At 39.2% G+C, this 18,788-nt stretch overlaps 1 protein-coding gene across 3 annotated transcripts in view; it reads right to left on the minus strand.

Annotated features, from left to right (window-relative positions):
• Window positions 1-18,523, minus strand: part of LOC144643626 (uncharacterized) — a 33,285-nt gene extending 14,762 nt beyond the window's left edge. Inside the window, exons 1-16 of one of the 3 annotated variants that reach the window (XM_078502936.1) lie at window positions 18,154-18,523; window positions 15,956-16,111; window positions 14,452-14,534; window positions 13,388-13,427; window positions 12,644-12,746; window positions 12,102-12,141; window positions 11,703-11,760; window positions 11,495-11,576; window positions 10,671-10,816; window positions 9,786-9,970; window positions 7,329-8,490; window positions 5,083-5,490; window positions 2,755-4,609; window positions 2,036-2,173; window positions 1,316-1,356; window positions 1,091-1,197 (exon numbers count right to left, since the gene is read on the minus strand). In XM_078502936.1, the coding sequence (XP_078359062.1) occupies window positions 1,091-1,197; window positions 1,316-1,356; window positions 2,036-2,173; window positions 2,755-4,609; window positions 5,083-5,490; window positions 7,329-8,490; window positions 9,786-9,970; window positions 10,671-10,816; window positions 11,495-11,576; window positions 11,703-11,760; window positions 12,102-12,141; window positions 12,644-12,746; window positions 13,388-13,427; window positions 14,452-14,534; window positions 15,956-16,111; window positions 18,154-18,330 (4,781 nt within the window). In that variant the 5' untranslated portion in view covers window positions 18,331-18,523. Of the gene's footprint in view, window positions 1-1,090; window positions 1,198-1,315; window positions 1,357-2,035; window positions 2,174-2,754; window positions 4,610-5,082; window positions 5,491-7,328; window positions 8,491-9,785; window positions 9,971-10,670; window positions 10,817-11,494; window positions 11,577-11,702; window positions 11,761-12,101; window positions 12,142-12,631; window positions 12,747-13,387; window positions 13,428-14,451; window positions 14,535-15,955; window positions 16,112-18,153 lie in introns of all 3 variants that reach the window. The other 2 variants (XM_078502935.1, XM_078502934.1) reach the window with 2 other exon arrangements.
• Between the last annotated feature and the right edge of the window lie 265 nt (window positions 18,524-18,788).

Below are 18,788 nucleotides of genomic sequence, written 5' to 3' on the forward strand. Positions count from 1 at the left end.
GCCCCTCCTTCCACTTCCCCTTTTTCAGCCCCACGGCCCTGAACATCACATTTGTTATTGAAAAAATAATAAAGGAGCATCTTAAACAATTGGGTATTTAATAAATAAGGTACCGTAATGATTCGATTTAGCGCCCGGGGCGCTTATTTACTTTTGGCACCTCTAGGGAGGGCGCTTATTCGAGACAGGGCGCTTATTCGGGACAGGGCGCTTATTTAATTTTTTGAGACACAGCCACATGTATCTAACAATAACAGAAACTGTAACAGTTAGAAATTGTTAAAAGTTCAGTTACTTTTAAAATAATTGTTCATTTTAGTAGTAAAAATATACATGTTCATATACGGTGAACGGTCAGGAGCTTATGATTCTAGTTGACGAGTTATCCACAATAGGGGCACTTGGTAGAATAGGTGTGCTTATAAGAATGGGGGCGCTTATTGGAATAGGGGCGCTTATTTACAAAAACACATTCGAAGGGTATAATTACGGTATAATACTTGAATCTATCTTCTCTATTTTATACTTTGTGTTTAATTTATAAACATAATCGGAGAGAGTAATTGGTCTGTTGTGCAGTTTGTTGGTATAAATGGAATAAAGCATATTCAGCAAGGTATAATTAAGTTTTCTTATCAAAGTTTTGTTTTCAAGTGAAGAGGCGGGAGATAAACCGAATAACGTTTCTTTAACAGATGGAAGGTGATTGGAGTTGTTCACGCTATTAAACCATTGAATAACTCTCCTTTGAAAAGCTCACTCCAGTTTATACAACAGCCATTTTTTTTTACAACAAACATTTTGCTTTAGACACGAGAATTAAAACCTCGCCCTTTGTTTCATTTTAACCGACAGTACCTACTTACTTAACCCTGTAGCTCCTAGGAGGAGCACTCAGTAGGGCATCCACAAAGTCACACTATGCAAAACGCTCCTGGGCTTATCTAGCAATCTTTTGCCAATCCGACGCAATTTGGCGCAGTTTCAACCAACAGTGGTCTTATCAAAACTATGTTCAATACTACAAGAAGACAAAGACTTGCTTTTTGACTGTGCAAGAGTTTCACCACATCGAACATAATTCACCCACCTTCTGAACGAGTTAAACCTGCAACATTCCAAGCCAGTCGTCTCACCCACAATATCCCGGCAATCTCTGCACTTTGGCAAGTTAGGTAAGCTGGAACAAACTCGGTCCTAGACAAGAGAAGAAAGAAAAGTATTTTTTTAATAAATTTCCACAACAACTCTTCTAGTGACACCCTGGGAAGCATAGAATGAAAATCCAATTAACATCGCTGCGCAGTGCACATACCTGCAAAAAGAACTGCTCCGATGTTGGCGAAACTGCATCACCTGTAATTAAAAACAGGAACAGGCAGTTTAATGAACTTCGACCAGAAGGATTATGTACTTCTGCTTTAACACAATTTTCTTTAAACCAAGCTTATCGGCAAGGTGCCAATTTGTGATAGTTAACAACAAACGTGTCTAGATATGTCTCGTTTCGGTTGGCTCCTTATTTTGCGTTTTAATGACAAAAATAAACAGACACCAGCCATTTACAAGTGTATTAACCCCTGCCTCGTGAATATGGAGGATGGGTGCCTGGGATACCTGGGAGGGCCTCCACTGAGGTCAGCCGGCCCTCCCCAGATAGAATAAAGCTGCCAAGTCTGGCAATCCCAACAAAACAGCCATGAGCCCCCACACACAGACACCTGTCACACTGATTAAGTCAGTGGAAAAAATGAATAACTAATATCAAGAAGCAGGGAAGGGAGGGAGGGAGGGGAAAAACTCGCAAAACATCCCTGAAAACCCTCCATGGAACGAAGACCTGACACCAGGCTGTAATGTCCGAGAACGCAAAGCACTGAGCCTGACAAGAGCTAGTAACCGCTGACCACCAGGACAGCTGATTACTCACTCGTTGTGGTTAACTTGGTTAAATCGCATTTAACCTCATAAAAAAAGCATTTTTTCAGCCAAGCGCAAATTGGCTGATAATGATAAATATGTATTGGGAAATTACCATCACTTTCACTGTGTTTCTTTTCCTTTCTCCTCGGCCTTCCTACTCTACGATTTGTCGTCGTAGATTCCTTCTTCGTCGCGGTCTTTTTCGTTGACTTTTCTTCAGCTTTGATTTTATTATCAATTTTTTCATCTCCTGAACAACAGACAAGGGAAAACATTGCAGTTAGCAAACTCCTAATTTACTGAATCGATTTTCTACACTTTATTTTTTCCCTTTCCTTTTTTTCTGAGCGATTTCAAATGTGTCGTAAAACCAAAACCAAGGTAATCACTCTGGCCAATAACAAAGGACACAGACAATCCATTGAACCAATCAAAACTGAAAGCAAATTCATGCAGCTGGCACGAAGCGCGGGGAAACGTGTGTGAGTGAGTCACGATTGGAATATTTTTTGCTCCCTCCATCATACTTTTAGCATATTTTGATTTCCAGGTATTTTCTCAACAATTCAAGTCAATTAATGTGGTTATATCATTTGTGCCTATGGATGAAACCATAGACCCATAGGATGAATGATAAAATAAGAGCTGAGGAGTGCTTTCATCTGATACTATTTATTACCGCACAAAAGCCGATTAAAACCCTTGTGTATGGCCACTCGAATGAAAGCAATTGTCCAGTACCATCATGTGATACTGTTGGTTTTTCAGAATTTCACCACATGAAACCAAATGAGTTTACATAAAAACCATTGCATGACTTTGAACACTTACCTTCAGCATTATAAATAACAGGGATTTCTTCGTCCAGCACTGAATCCACAACTGTTTCAAGACTCTCCGTTGTTTCTGGTTCCTTGTTCGTGACAGTCGGTAAGCCTTCAGATGCCTTTGCTTTCTTTCTTTCCCTTCTCTTTTCCTCCTTTGCCTTCAGTTGTTTTTTCTTGAACGTCATCTCTCTGATTCTCTCCCTACTTCTGCTGTTCAGTCTCTGATTGTTCGTGGCATCAACAGCTTCAAACTGATTTCCTGGCATTTCTTTCACAGTTGGACTGTGATTAACCGATACTTCATCGACTACCTGATCAGCCACAAAACTGACGGAATCTACGACATTATCCTCCTCTGTTCTTGTAGTGGCATTAGCTTTCAGTTCTAACCTTGTAACTGGCTTGTTCTGAACAGCATCAGCACTTTCATTATTAGATTTGTTTTCCTCGCATTTTGCCTTCTTCGATTGTACCTTGCTTTCATCCGTTGACTTCTTCCTGGAAGGTTTACTCCTTTCTGTTGGTGTAACAGAGTTTTGTGGTAGCCTATTTGAAGTTTGTTCCTCAGCTTTCGAGTTTGCTAACTTTTTGTTCAATCTTTTAGCCAGCTCCATTTTACTGTTTTCATGAATTACATTTTTCACATGTTCAACCTCAGATGATTCCTTGTTGTCTATTTTCAAAACTTTACTGACAGTGGAATTGTCTTCCACAGAACTTTCCCTAGAGATTGATTTCCTCTTATTTGGAGTGGATTTTTTCGAGTATGTTTTGAGCCCTTCACCACCAAATACCTCTCCATTATGGTCAGCAGAATTTGAAGAAAGAAGCGAAAAACAGTTCGTTGCGATCACAGGCTTCACCTCTGAACTTAACGATGGCTTTTGTTTTTGTGAGGCAGCAGGAGTATCAACCTGCATGGCTTCAGAAGCCACACTCTCCGAGTCATTCTTTTCTGAGATGTTCACAGAATGATTAGCTGAGCCAGTAAAACTGTTCTTGTTAAAACTCAAAGGTGGTGTTTTTGAAATGTCTTTACTAGGAATGGCAGAAGCTTTCTTTGCACCCCTAACAGTTGTAAGTTGAAGCCATTCTTTCCTTTTATCTGGGAACTTTGAATTAGGGACATTGGAACCTTCCTTCGCCGGTGCTCTTGACAAAACCTTCTCTGTGCACAATAAATCTGTAGTTTTGGGACCCTTTGTTGTTATGTCCTTTGCTAGCACCTTCTCCGACCCCCTCTGAGTTAAGACGGTTGTTTTGTCCTTTTCCAAATCTTGACTGACTTTAGAAATTTCTGCAGGGTCAGTAGCTTTGGCACTTGGACATGGTTCCACAGCAGCATTATAAGTTGCCTCCTCTGGGACCCATGGGGCAGCTCCCTCAAGAGAAGCCCCATTGCTTTCATTCCCTGATGGCACATTTGGTGCCATCTTATTAACATTGTCCACTCTTATAGAGGCAAGTGTTTGTTCTGGTACCTTCAAAGGTGTTTTATCCCCATCTTTCCGGACCGCTGCTAAATCATTCCCAGTTTTGTCTTGATTTTTGTCCTTCACAAGGGGAGAGTCGACAATACCTAAATTTCTTTGAAGCTTATTATTGACAGCAACCGTGTTCTTGTCTTCAGAGGAAGTTTGCTTAACGGAATTAACTAAGCAGTCTTCCACTCTGACCGTTAATAAAGATGATGAACTTGAAGAATCTTCTGTAGATGAAGCAGAAACTGAAGGACAAGTTTCTGTCTTCTTGTTGTCTTTTTTCTCAGCACTATCATCTTTGTTTTGGATGCTAGTGTTTGATTCTGTCGATCTTCTTTGTCTTTTGCTTCGTTCAGATGAACCTTTGGACCTTCTTGCCTAAAACAATATAACAAAACATATAATTTAAGATTATTCTCTAAATAGTAAAACTAAAACTTTTGATCTTGAAGAGATCTTGAGCTTAGCCCAGTGCTCAAGATCTAACATAAAAATGTAAAATTCCATGATACAGAATGACAAAAAGTCCAAAATGCCAACAACTGTTAATGTAAACACATGGATTTATCTCTGGTAACTAAACAAACTGCAGTGATTTTTAGCTAATGTTCATGCACAATTTTAAAAGTGATCTGTAATTTTGTAAGACTACCAGCTTCTGTGACATGTTTTTGTAAATTATCCCATGAGGTCTGCACTGGTAGAATATCATCCAAGTTCTTTCTGGTACGGACCAAGTGTAGTAAGGTCTGGAAATGAGGGACTGAGGGTGATATTCTACAAGTATTGTTGAATAGTTCTTCTTCTTCTATTCTGTTAAAAGGTAAAACTAGCAATGCTGTTTTTCAAACCTTTGCTGATGTCTCCTGCCTGCTCTCCTCAATAGCCTTCTTGTGATGCTGTAACAGTTTTTCAAGGTAAGACTGCCCCTCTGCAGTTGTTGATGCCAAATCAATCTCATCAACACTTTGGCTAGGTTGTTGCCTTGGGCTGTCTAAAGTGGATGACCCCACACATGGATCGCTCTCAGGTTTGTCTTCGCTGACCGTGTTAGATGAAGACGCTGTGGCTGACGGACTGGGTAAGTGATGGACGGTGAATGATGAATTTGGCGAGGGGGAGAAAGAGGGTGACGGTGAGACATTCTGTGGAGGTGAAGAACTGCTCGTAGCAGCTTCCTGCTTGGGTTCCTCTTTGGGTTTAACATCTTGCAAGAAGGATGGGGATTTTGGTAACTGAAGAAACTTCTGTAACTGTTCCTGTTGTATTAAAATGCATTTTTTTTGTTAGAGTTGACTCTCATGATAGTTTCGTCAACTCTCATCTACTTTAATCAACTCGTGCTAAACAAGACTGAGAGTCTGTCAGACTCTCAGCGACTCTTGTGAAAAATTTGAGCATGTTCAAAGTTGATGAGAGCGCACAAGAGTCGATGAGAGTGCACGAGAGTTCCATGCTAAGCCAGAGCAAGAGTTTGAACTCTCATCAACTCTCATCCTTGTTTGGCCCAGGCTCAAAACTATGTACTACTTAGTTATTTATCAACACAATTTTTAATTATTATTATTCAATTATAGCATAAATCTACATAAAAGTTACTGTATCAATTATACCTCACAGTTGTGTAACACTACTATAAATAGTCTTTTGCAGGAGGTTATAGATTGATGAAGTACAGGTAAAAAGGTGTGAGGTTTTTAGCAGCAAAGGGGCTGTGTGTTACAGCTACCAATGATCTTGAATGTGTTCTGTCTAATGACAGCTGATCTGCTCTTTAAGAAAACAAGTAACTGAATGCCACACACTGGACATTAACCCAATATGAAAAACCTGACTGCAACATGGTATTTTGGATCTAGTGTCACTGCTGAGCATTTTACAGGGGCACCCAACAGACCGTTTCGGCGAATATCTGTTATGAAGACCTTTAATCGCCGACAATTTTCGGTTTAAAGTGTGATGAAAAGCTGGAGATTACTACAGCTCAAATTTTCGTGACATGGGTCCAAAAGTAATGACTACTGTTTTCGGAGAGAGAAAAATGTTGTTTTGGACACGAAAAAAGGCCAGCTACAATTTTCAAGAAGGTAACAGTGGCCCGTAAATTCGGGCAATAATATTTCATTGCCTAAAATTTTCTGAAGTTTGAAAGTTCAGCTAGCGTATCCGAAAAGATACACTTTTCTTAGCGTTTAAAAATAATGCTTTAAAACGCACAAAAAGGACATTTTTTAATGTAAAAACGGTGTTCCGATACCTATAGTAAAATTTTCTTGTTGGGTGTCCCTGATTTTACCATGACAATTTTGATCTCACACTTATTATACATATGTACTTATTACATTATGAACCAACTTAATGAAACACTTTAACTAGTGGAGGACTGCAAACATAATTCATTATGGAAATAAAGGATAGTTTTTTAACCTTGGAGAAAGACAACAAGAAAGATATGTCAGTGACACAAGCAACTTTGAAAAAAATTCTGAGTAGCTTTTGCCACCTCTGAATAATATCTCTCTCAACATTCATCATTGTCCAATAGCCAACCAAAATTTGCTCATGTCTGACAAAATCCCAACCTTGGTTGGACATTTTGTCTAGTCACTTTCTTTTTAAGCGAGGCTGTCCAACCACATTTTTTATCTTGCCAGACCAAAATGGGGACTTAGTTGGATGTAGGACCTTTCAAGAAGAAAAATTATAAATTTTCAGCCTTGCTAGTGGCAATGGTAGGACATCCATCACTGCAGAGTAAGGGCCTCTTTACATGAGAGTTTTCGTCCCGGGATGAGTTCATCCCGGGACGATTTCATCCCTGTACATGTCCCTAGCACCTGGATGAAATGTCATCCCGAGATGAAACGTGACAAAAACCGCCATGTAAACAGTCTTTCCGGGATGAAATGTAATGTAATGTTAGCAAGGGCGAGTTGAATTCAACTTAGGCGGGACGACTTACGTCCCGGCATCCCGGGATGAACACGCTCATATAAAATGAATTTTTTTTCATCCCGGGACGAAGTTCATCCCGGGACAAAACTCATCTCGGCTCTCATGTAAAGAGGCCCTAAGCAAAATAATTATTAATAATGACCTGATTTTGCTGGAGATACTGCTGTAGTTTCTGTTCTTGCTGTTCATCTGCTGGCAGCTCCCTCTGTGCTTGAGTAGGTCTTCTCTGTGCCTCCTGTTGTTGTAGCAGCGCAGTGTAAAGCTGTTGTATCTCCTTGACGGTCATACTCTGCTGCTGAAGACAAGTGAAGAATGTCTGCAGCTGCTCTGGCTCCAGTTTTGGCATGAGATTCTGTAGCTCCCTCTTTTGCCGTTCCTGATCTTCTCGTAGCTGCTGCTGAATTCTCTCCGGAAGGGTGCGGAGTTCTCCTTCATCGATGGGGTGAAACAAAGATAGTTGCTCCTCCTGGGTGGCAGCTGCTAACTGCTGAAAGATTTGTGCACATTGGTACTGATAAAGGAGTTGGTTATAATGTTCTGCTAGGATGTGCTGTTGCTCTGCTGTGAGCGGCATCTGTTGAATGAGCTCCTGCTGTTGCACCATGAGATCTAGTTGATAACGGTGCATTTGATACTGGTGCATGAGACTTTGGTAGTGCTGATGCCGCAACTTGGACAGATACTCCTGGTTTTCTGGTTGTTGCATCTGCTGCTGTTGTTGCTGTTGTTGAAGTTGCAGTGCATACAACTGACTGGGTGAAATGTTGAGATGTCCCATTGTATGCGAATACAGTGGGTGTGGGCTTTGTGCTCTAGAATGCGCTACACGACCCGGCGAGCGCATCCCCATGTGGGACATTCCAGCAATAGGACTCGCCATACTAGCCACAGATGATAAATCAGGAGATGAACAAAATGGATTTGCCCTAAAGGGGCTACCCATGCTACTCATACCAGCATTGGAAGCGGGCGAAGAGTTGTACGACAACACTGTTGGTGAGGTTTTTGGCGACATCGGTTGTTTAATAGGCGACTTTTTAGGTAAACTTGACGGTGATCCAACAGAGCTTGATGAGCTAGAGTTCTTTGCAGGAGACATGTGTGCTTCAGGAGGTGAAGTCTTGTTGCTGAGCTGGCTGGATGCCGGAGTAACTGTTCTGAGACTCGACATCAGAGGTGTGGATGATGAAGAAGTGAAAGACGACTGAGGTGTTTGGGGTGTTTGCTGAGGAGTATCATTGGCTGATGGCGGGCTGTTTGCTGAGTCTGACCTAGTGCTTCTACGAGAGGCAGAACTCCGATTTCTTCAAAAGCAAAAGAAAGTAAATGACAGTTAAGAAGCTGAACAGAGAAAATCCCGAATCAATAAAAATGCGCTAGCTAGTGGTTTTCTAGAGAGAATACAATTATATTTATTTAAAAATTTATCAACATAACAGATGTTTGTTTAAAAAATCCCTTGTAACCATACCTTGGCATCTGTATGTACATGTACAGTGTATCAATGACAACATTTTTAATGTCAAACATGATCAAAAAGTAGAACACAATCCTTATTGTTACACACTTAATTCATAAGTGTTACATGAAAACCTTTCACCTTTGTATAGCCACATTCAGAATACTGATATCCAGGACTTAGAATTGAGCCCCTCGCATGTGTTTACACCATTACAACATTGAAGAAATACATAATTTATGTAGACTTACAATGGTTTAAACTTTGGGCAATAGGAGGCTCCAAATACAAAGGTAAGTAATGTTTCTAACCTTGAAACAAACTACTTCAGTTAAAGAAGTGCATTTATAGTGTACTGTAATGATTCAATTTAATGCCCAGGGCACTAATATGTACTTTTTGCACCTCGAGGGAGGGCGCTTATTCGGGATAGGGTGCTTATTTTACTTTTTGAAAAACAACCAAATGTTCAGAACAAAATTTTAATAAATATTAAAATAACTAACAAATAACAGAAACTGTAACAGTTACAAATTGTTAAAAGTTCAGACCAGTAGGGGCAGTTGTCCACTGTGGCCACTTATTAGAATAGTGGTGCTTAAGAATGGGGGGGGGCGCTTATTAGAATGGGGTGCTTAATGGAATAGGGGCACCTATTCGAAAGGAGGCGCTTATCAAAAGGATGACGCTAAATCAAATCATTACGGTAAGTCCATTTAAATCATACGTCGATGACCACGGCTTGAAAAAAAAAGTACCCTCCAATAATCTGAGACAAGAAGATTTTCTTGCAGCCTGCACAAGTAATTTTTCATGCTCACTTGCCCAATGGGCAAGGGCTTAGGCAAGTCATTGCCAAATAAAAGAAACCTATGGCAAGCATGCAACTTCTCCAGGCAAACAAAACTGGAAAGCTGCTTGTCCAGAGGGCAAGCTGGAATTCAAGATTTTTTCAAACCTTGATACATCGCCTATGCAGTGCACACATGACAAAAGCCTGCCAAACTAGGCTTTTGCTTTTTTCTTTGAACAAACTCGAGAGGTCTGCAAGTTATGATCTAAGCTGGGCATGCTAAAAATGCCATAATGCCATAATGCACCTGGCTGTGTAGGCTCACTGGGGCCAAAAGAAAAATGTACCTTGTTTCACTGGACTTTCTCCTCTCTTTGGTAGAGCTGCCAGGACCTTGTGAGTTTACGGGTGAACTGGCTGTGCTGAGTCTTGTACTTGTGGACGTCACAGGTGTTTGGTACACTGACTGTGTGCCGTTTGCCAGGTTGTTTGAGTTTGTGGCCTGTGTTAATCCAGCATAAAGTTGCCATGTCTTACATACAATTAAAAATTTGGTGTAAGTTTTTAACAACTAATATGCCAATCAAATAATCTGTGTTGCAGAAAATTGAGAGCGTACACTAAAATGTCATTAACATCTATATCATTGTCCCAAGAAAAAAAAAGAAAGGAGACCAGATATCGTAACTAGAAAGAGCATGCAAAATCCCAGTTGCCCAGCTAAAGGGAATGTTCTAAGTTAAATTCACACCACGCACAAACAACAAAGCAGATACATGAAGTTTGTATGCACTGCAAACTCTTGCCACAAAGCCACACAAACGTCTGTAAATTTTTCAAAAAGGAAATGCATGTATCTTGTTATGTATTCCTCTCATTATTACCACAGCTTCAAAACATTGCTATCCATTTATTGCACATAAACAGGGGCTTCATTAAGGTTTGGAGCAGGTAGGCATCAGGGTGTTGCACCTTGGCAAAGGATCAGCAAGGCCCTATCCTCTTTGGTAAACTGAAGCCTGTTCAGATGTTTAAAACAGCTGGCAAAGTCACGTTCACAGCCAGTCAATTTGCCTGGTGCCTGACCCTTAATGAAACCCCTGCATAAAGGTATGCCACACTAAACTTAATTTTTGATTAAAATTAATGTTAATGAAGAGATCAAAGAATATGCAACAATGTGGTGCATTTTTTGTTCTCTCTAAAAGAATACAAAATCTTGTTTGTCCTACCGTTGGAGCCACTGAAGGAAGAGAACTAGATGTTGTTTGTGTGGCCAGTGGTGCAGTGATGATAACTTGTGAGTGACGATGCTGTCTCATCGGCAACACTCGAACTACATTCAACTCCCCTCGCAAAAGACTATCCAACTCTGCCTCTGAAAGATAAACCGTTTGTTATGCTTCTAAAGTCCTTAGCACCAATTACTAGTACACTGTACTAAGTCTGTACAGACTTGTTTACAGTCTGTTTCCACAATGTTTCGGATGATCAAGAATAAGAAAAATAATACTAGATAAGAACAGGTATGACATGCTGGTAGCATGCAAATTTACAGCAGCCTCTCATCACTTCTAGCCCAGGGGGGATGAGGGGCAACAGTAAGCTCAATAACCGGCAGCCGTTTGGGAAATGAGCCTGCAGACCTCTCCCAAAGGCATGAAGGAACAAAGATCAGACTCATAAGGGCAGCAGAAATTGAGCCTAAGGTAGCTGTACACATGGGCTATTCAGCTGGTTGATTTCCATGACACATATGTAAAGCTCTTGTTGCAGCTCAGACCAAATTAATTTTTAAATTACTTTTATCCAGACATTGATTTTATGTTTTACATTATTTCCACACAAAATGCAGAACAACTTAATTCATGTGCAAGCTTGTACATGTATGTAGCACTTCAAGGATAACTAAAAACAGTTAGATCAGAAGCTAAAGATTTCTATATAGGGTGATAGTTGATGAGACCAAATTTTAAGAGAACAAGAAAATGTCACCAATTTGTAAATGACCAAATAGTGTATGACAGCTTAGCCAATCAGATTGTAAACATCATACCATTTGCAAGAAGAATGACTTGGATAAGCTTTGGATTGACTCTATGAGTCTGCAATACTGTATCATCCATAACACTAAGCTCCTGAAAAGTAATAGGAGTAGGTCAATAGTTAGTTAAGCTTGACAGAAACTGCAAGTATGTGATACTGTACATATGGGATAAATGTAACTCCAAGTATGAAATATTATAAACATTTTATGCACTTACCCTTGACATAATGTCATGAGCAGTTATTACAGCTGAGAACCACTGTCTACAAGTTTGTCTGAAAAAGAAACAGAAAAAACGAACAATGAGATAACTTTCTCATTACCAATAGGGCAGTTTTTACTTGATTATCAGAAGTAATTCTCATTTGCTTTGGTTTTGCATTACTACGCTTAGTGATTAGTTAAAAAATCTTGCCCCCTTTCTTATGAGAAGTAAAAACAAAACCAATAGTGGCTCATTTGTGCACATTTTTCCCGTGCTTCACACCAGCTACATGTAATTACTTCAAGTTTTTATTAGTTTTATTAATAGATTGTCTGAGTCTTTTGTGATTGACCAGTGTGTTTTCTTTGCTTTTGATTTTACAACACTCAACTGAAAACTCAAAAAAATCACCTATACACTTGGACTCTAAATCCAGTAAGAGTGAATGGACCTAAAACAAGAAGATAAAATACAATTAAATTACATTTTATTTATAAATTAAAAAGTTACACAACAAAAAATCAACTTGCTCATCATTCTGTAAACTAAACAAAGTCTTTTCTAGGATAGCCACAATAGATAGAATGAAAAATAAAATCCCACGAACATAATCAAATTCAGCCAGGGTAACAAGAAATAATGTCCTTTATGCAAATACCCATGAAGAGCCAAGTATAAATGTTGTGGTTTAAATTTATCTTTGGTTAAAATTTTTCAAACCAGTTTGATTTTTATTTCCTTTTGTTTCAGATTATAACAATGAACATGAGATAATAAAAAAAATTAATAAAAGTTCAACTGGCTTCAAATTTAAACCACAACATAAACATCAGGAAATATTTTTCTGCTTTGTGAATTCTGTGCCAAAACCCACAGGTTCAGTTTCTGAGACAGGAACTTGTTCCACCTGACTGAATTGATCCCATTAATTATCTTAAGACCTCTGCAATTACCATCCATAAGAATGGATTGGGATTTCTGTAGCCGCTGCCAAGATCGCAATTCATTCATAACAACAGAGTTATTTCTTAGAGCTGGTTGGAGAGCATCGTCATCCTGAAAATGGTCCAAAAAAGGAAAAAAAGGATTATTTATATTCAGAGCTTTATAAATAATCTATGACAGGAAGTAACATTGTACTAAGCTTAAAAATGAGTCAAAGACGTTTCTTGAGACTACTTCGGAAGTAGTACGTCTTACACCTAGGGTTTTTAATTTATTGTTTATCTTTTCACTTCCAAGTTCAAATAAAATCCCAAGTTTCGCCTTTTTACAAATTGCAGACAGCATAATTATCATTATTATTACTGGTCATACACAAGGCTTTTGCCCCCAGATTAAAATGTGGGCGCTATGTAAATTAACTCAAGGTTAAACTATGGATTCGAAATGAAAGGCTTAAAGAATCAAGGAGCCCTATAATAACAACATTCCAAGACAATGTGAAACCTGCTTATTCATGTAAAGTGTTCCCAGTTGAACCCATAACCCAGTACATCTGTGAAGGGTGTCAGTAGCAAAATAATGTACTGTTATGGCTGTGCAACAAGTGCTGAAACACTAAAGAATGCCTGTTAGCCATGTGTCGCCTTGGTATGCCAGAGTGTCATACTGAAATGCGATAGTTGAAGTTACTGAAAACCTTTACATGCATGTACCATTAATTATGCTACGTAAATAACTGACTAAGCTAATACCTGGCCATATGGTCGAAACTCGTCACTCCTTACAAATGCTCTGGAGATATTAAATAAGAAAAAAAGCAATCAATACTTTTTCATATGATTAAAGTGTCTCTAGTCACTAGCAGCCCACTCTCAAAGACATATTCTTAAAATTTTAGCCTTAATCAAAAGCCACAAGGCTAGAACTGTACATACTAGCCTATGTCAATTTTACCACATTGATATCAGGTAGACACCTCTTAAAGCAGCACATATTTATTACATTGAGAGCTCTCACCTCCCACCAACGTGGCCTTTGTTCGAATCCTGGACCTGGCATCACACATGGGTCCAGTTTGTTGCTAGTTCTCATCCTTGCCCCAAGCATTTTTCTCCAAATTCCAATTCAGTCTTAATACATATATGCACTTTATAATGAGTTTTTGTACATTCTTCAGGCTGGTATAGACAGAAAACTCTCTACTGTATTTGATTCAGATAGTATGATACTACCGAAACAGGTAGAGCGCGAATTCAGAAACATGCGTAACGTTCGGTTGTTTTTGGCGCCAAACGGCAGCGATCTATGTCACATGGCTTTGCTTGTCAAATGAAAAAGGTAAACGCATGTGGTTACATTTCTTTGCGTTCTGACTTTGTTGTTCGAGCCAAAAACAACCGTTACAAATGTTTTTGAATTTGTGCTCTACCTGTTTCGGTAGTATGTGGTCCTCGGGCCGCCATCAGCAATAATCGTGTCGAATATACTGCCTCTTAGGCAATCATCTATTGGTTTTCCTGATATAAATGTCCTGCCTTTGCTGTTTACAGAGAATGCCATCATCGAAAGCTTCATCAAATGTTGAATGAAACGTTCAGGAATGTGACTGCGTACGTTCACCTTTTTCATTTGACAAGCAAAGCCATGTGACGCAGATCATTGTCGTTTGGCGCCAAAAACAACCGTTACGAATGTTTTTGAATTCGCACTCTACCTGTTTCGGTAGTATTATATAACCCAGACTTTTCAGTAATTGCTGGCTTGACTTTTTACACACATGTTGAACAGCAACCAATCAGACTGAATCAACTGTTACCTTTCATGATCTCCTACAAACTCCACTGGAACTGGCCGTTCCTCATCTTTCAATCCATGTTTGTCAACAAGGGGAGCAAATGTCTGGGAAAACAAAGTGAAATAAACAAATAATAGTTAATCTAAATCTAACTAGCCTGGCTGAAGTAAGTCTGTCCCAATTCCAAAGATCAGAGTAGCCAGAAGGCACATCTTCAATAGGCCTGACTCCAGTTACAGTATGAAGTGACTAGGGAGTGTAGTTACTACCCCTGGTAAGGATGCTTATCCCTTGCAGATAACCCCCAGCATTTTGTCAACAGTTTGCCAGGACCTTTTATATTCCTATGTGTAAGTCGAGAGAGACACTGTGAGAGTAAAGTGTCTTTTCAAGAACACAAGGCAATGACCCAGTCAGCACTTGAAGCCAGACTGCTCGATCAAGAGATCTGACAGAGACCAAGATCTATCTGGCTTGCATAAATAAAATCAGGCATGTACAGTGCTTTTCAATAAGCAACAATGGCTGATAAAAAGCATTGGTTAGTTCCCTCTACTTTGCCCAGAGAAGTTGGCTACTTCTTTTCCTCCACACCGAACTTTTTAAAGATATTTAACTCCACTCAAGCCATATATAACTCCACTCAAACAAGTTGCCTGCTTCGAATTTTAATGAAACCCTTAGTACATGTAATACCAACACTACTAAACTTGCTACATGAGAAGTTTGATGTCTGAACTGCATGTAGACTTTTTAAGGGTGGTCACTTCCTTAACATGAAGATGAACAATAGGCTAAAGAACAAATATTAATCATACATGTCAAGGCCTGATTAAGGTCATTCCATCGAAATAGAACTGACAATAGATTTTCGTTCAAACTTTGCCTGTTGGTTGTTCATCTCAAGGGAACATTTTTTGAAATAAAAAAGGGGTCCTGGTATTCGTTTAGGAGCAGAAAGAGCTTGAATATGCCACATAATTCCTCACAATGTCAGCTTTCGGAAACATTATAATTATTATTAGAACCGTTCACTTCACGTTTCGTGAGAGCAGAAAAAATTGAGGAAAGCAAATGTGAAATATGAAGACAGATGACATCATCGACTTCAAGGAACAATTTAATATATTTTTCATGATTAAGGCACATAGTTTCAATTGCCACTGATTCAACTTGTTCTTAGCATGCAGTGATCTCAAGGTCACAATTATATTATCGTGAGTACTGGCTAAGTTAACATTTCCATTGAATATTATTTATTATAAACTTTTCTACAATAAAAATTTCTTTACATTCATTAATTTTTTTAGAAAGAGGGTGACTGAGACTTAGAAAAAGAGAAAAATGATAGGTTGCATTACTTGTTCAGCATGAAAACAGCGATTTATCCCTTCCCTCTCTTTCTTGCAAGCCAAGTGTATAGAGTGACATTTTTGTTAATGCACGTGTACTAATCATGCGCAGTATGGGATACCCAAAGCAATACTGATGGAATGACCTTAAAAATAGATCAAACCACCCTTACCAAAGCTGGCCACAGGAGTGGTCTTCTTGGATTTGATGGATCTGGTCTCTGTGTCCACACCATTGTCTGTTCCACCAAAAATAGCTTCCAGCTTCCATCGTGTATTTTGAGCCACTCTCTAGTTGTCCATTCTTCATTGTCGTACTCAACTAAAACCTACAAATTAATGCACAATGTACACAGTGTTAAAAAATTTGTCTTAAAAGTAATCAAAGCCTTATTTTCACAAACGGAAATATTAATCTTTCTTTCTCTATTGTCTGCCTGTGAGCTCTGATTAGCGACCTGGTATGAAAAACATCAGCAACACCATTGCCTGGCCAGAGTACACATTGATAAGTGCACTCAAATATGTACACTACATAAGATTGCAGCTAGCTTACAAACAGGCAATACAAATGCAAGTTTTCATAAAATTGCGTTACCAACACACAATGAAAATTACAAGTACAGTGGAATCCTGATTTGTTTAACCTCCAAGGGAGACGAAAGTTGGTTCAAAAATCGTGCAGTTCGAGAAATCAGGGGTGAAATTCAAGTGTTTGACTGAGGGAAGGGGGGTCTGTCCATTTCATGAGTTTGATTTAGAATTTTGAGTTGAGTTCGACTTCGAGTTAGAATTTCGAGTTCGAGTTAAAATATCGAGGTTCGAGTTGCTTGCGGTTAGCTCCACTCTGGTTTGCTTGCGGTTAGTTCCACTCCTATTTGCTTGCGGTTAGCTTTCATTTGGTGAAGGGCGACACTATGCATGACCAACTGGGAAAACGTTACCCCATAACTTGAACTCGAAATTTCTAACTCAAACTCGAAATTTCTAACTTTAACTCAAAATTTCTAACTCAAACTCATTAATTCGATACACTCAGGGAAGGGACACAACTTTTGGTTCGAGTTATTGTAAGGGTTGAAAAATTGAGGGTACAAGAAATCAAGATTCCACTGTGCAATGCTAGCATGCTTGCACAAGAAATGCTACCAGTACATTAAAAACTCAGCTCATTGCATTTCTCACAACCTTTTTTGTGATTTTTCAGCTGTTTCACTTGTGCAAAGGTGTGCATTTGGTGCATTTTTGATTTTCATTGCACACCGCACTCTGTGCTAGCAAGAAAGACATGTTTCCAAAAAGTTCTCAGTATAAAATGTGCAAGGGACATTTTCCAGGGTAGCTGCTGCATTGAAAGCATATGTTTACAGGCTTTGCTTTCCTTGATATTATTTTGAGAGTCTTCAAAATATTGTTCAAGGATCCATGCATAGAACTGGCCTTTTTCTGTAGTTATTTATTTTTAGAAACTTTTGAACTGATATTTGTTCCACATTTCAGCATACAGCAGTTGTAGGATTTGAGCTTGCAAAAATTCTAGTTTGATTATTTGAATAGTTCGCCTTTGTCTGAATTCACGACAAGATATTTTAACAAAAGAGCTGCGTGCAAGTTTATGAAGAAAAGGATTGTGAAGAAATCTTTCCACAATTATTAGTTAAGCTTATATCATAAGCCGAAAAGAGGGTGAAACTGAACTGTAAAATGTGTTATTCAGTATCGGGCATGATAAAAGACGGCGAAATGTTGTAGACACGCGATCTCAGGCTAGTTTAAGTGAATTTTGTCATAATGGAAACGAAACTTATGCAAACTTTCCGGTGAAATACAACGATTTTAGGGAATTAGCGCATTGAATGTACTTTTTAAAGCGGGATCACGCATATTCATGTAAGAAAGCAAGCACTTTTATGTAAAGTACTAGTACCAGTAATTATAGACAAATAAAATTTAACAAAAACTAAAGACACAAATTATATCACTTGATCAACCATTAAACGAAATTTTCAATGATTCGATCGTGCAGTTGCAAGAAGGACTAGCAATTAATACGAATTCATGCTAGGATATATAGTTGTGACAAAGCTTGCATGTACACGGAGGTTTTGTTATTCATCAGTGAATTATAACGAGCGAACAATTCAGCACCGGCTACGTTTTTCGCTACATCTTGCACTTGAAATCCAACTGCTAAACCTTTTGTCAACAAACGAAGAAAACCGCGTCAAAGAGATTTTTCCTCTGTGAGGAACGTCTAGTTAACAAACGGCAAGCATTTTAAGGTCGACTGAACAGTCAGTGATAAAGCCAACCAGCGCCAACACACAGTTGTTCGCATCATTGAAAGCTATCTAAAGATAAACTCTCCCACCTTTAGCTCTGGATGGTGAAAATCCGTTTCATTGCAAGCTCTGATCACTCCGACTTTCCACTGGTAATCCAACGGGTTAGACACGCGGCTAGATCGAGAGTTTGGGCGATGAGCGTTTTTCACTCGGACACACAAGAAGCGTTTACCCACCAACTCTGCCTGACGGAAAGCGTACATGGCTTTTCGCGCTCTCCATCAAACACGCAACTCTCTCGAAGATGGCGGCGTTCCCATGATGACAAACGAAAGCGATTGAATACTACAAGGATTCTCAATAAAGAAGGTAGGCGTTTACACAAATACAAACCCCTCACAAACACGCTAAGTAGAAATGTCTAAACGTTCAAATCGGCCATCACAAATGCATGACTCCGATAACTGCTCATTGGCGCGTGCGCTGAGCTAGACATGCGGGCTCAGGTTTGCGCCAACAAAAGCACAAGAGGAAGGCGATACGGGAATTATTTTCGGAAATCTTTGGATCATCTTTGTTTACATCTCGAATTTAGAAATTCGCCCGATTTAGAAACAGATTATATAATTTATAAGAGCGTGTAAATATAAGCTGTAGTGCCAAATTTGAAAGGAAAAGGTTGAAAATTGCGTTTTTAAACAGGAACTGATATTCAAGCACT

This window comes from Oculina patagonica, chromosome 2, assembly GCF_052425735.1.
Source record: "Oculina patagonica isolate OP01 chromosome 2, crgOcupat, whole genome shotgun sequence".
NCBI classification, from domain to species: domain Eukaryota; kingdom Metazoa; phylum Cnidaria; class Anthozoa; order Scleractinia; family Oculinidae; genus Oculina; species Oculina patagonica.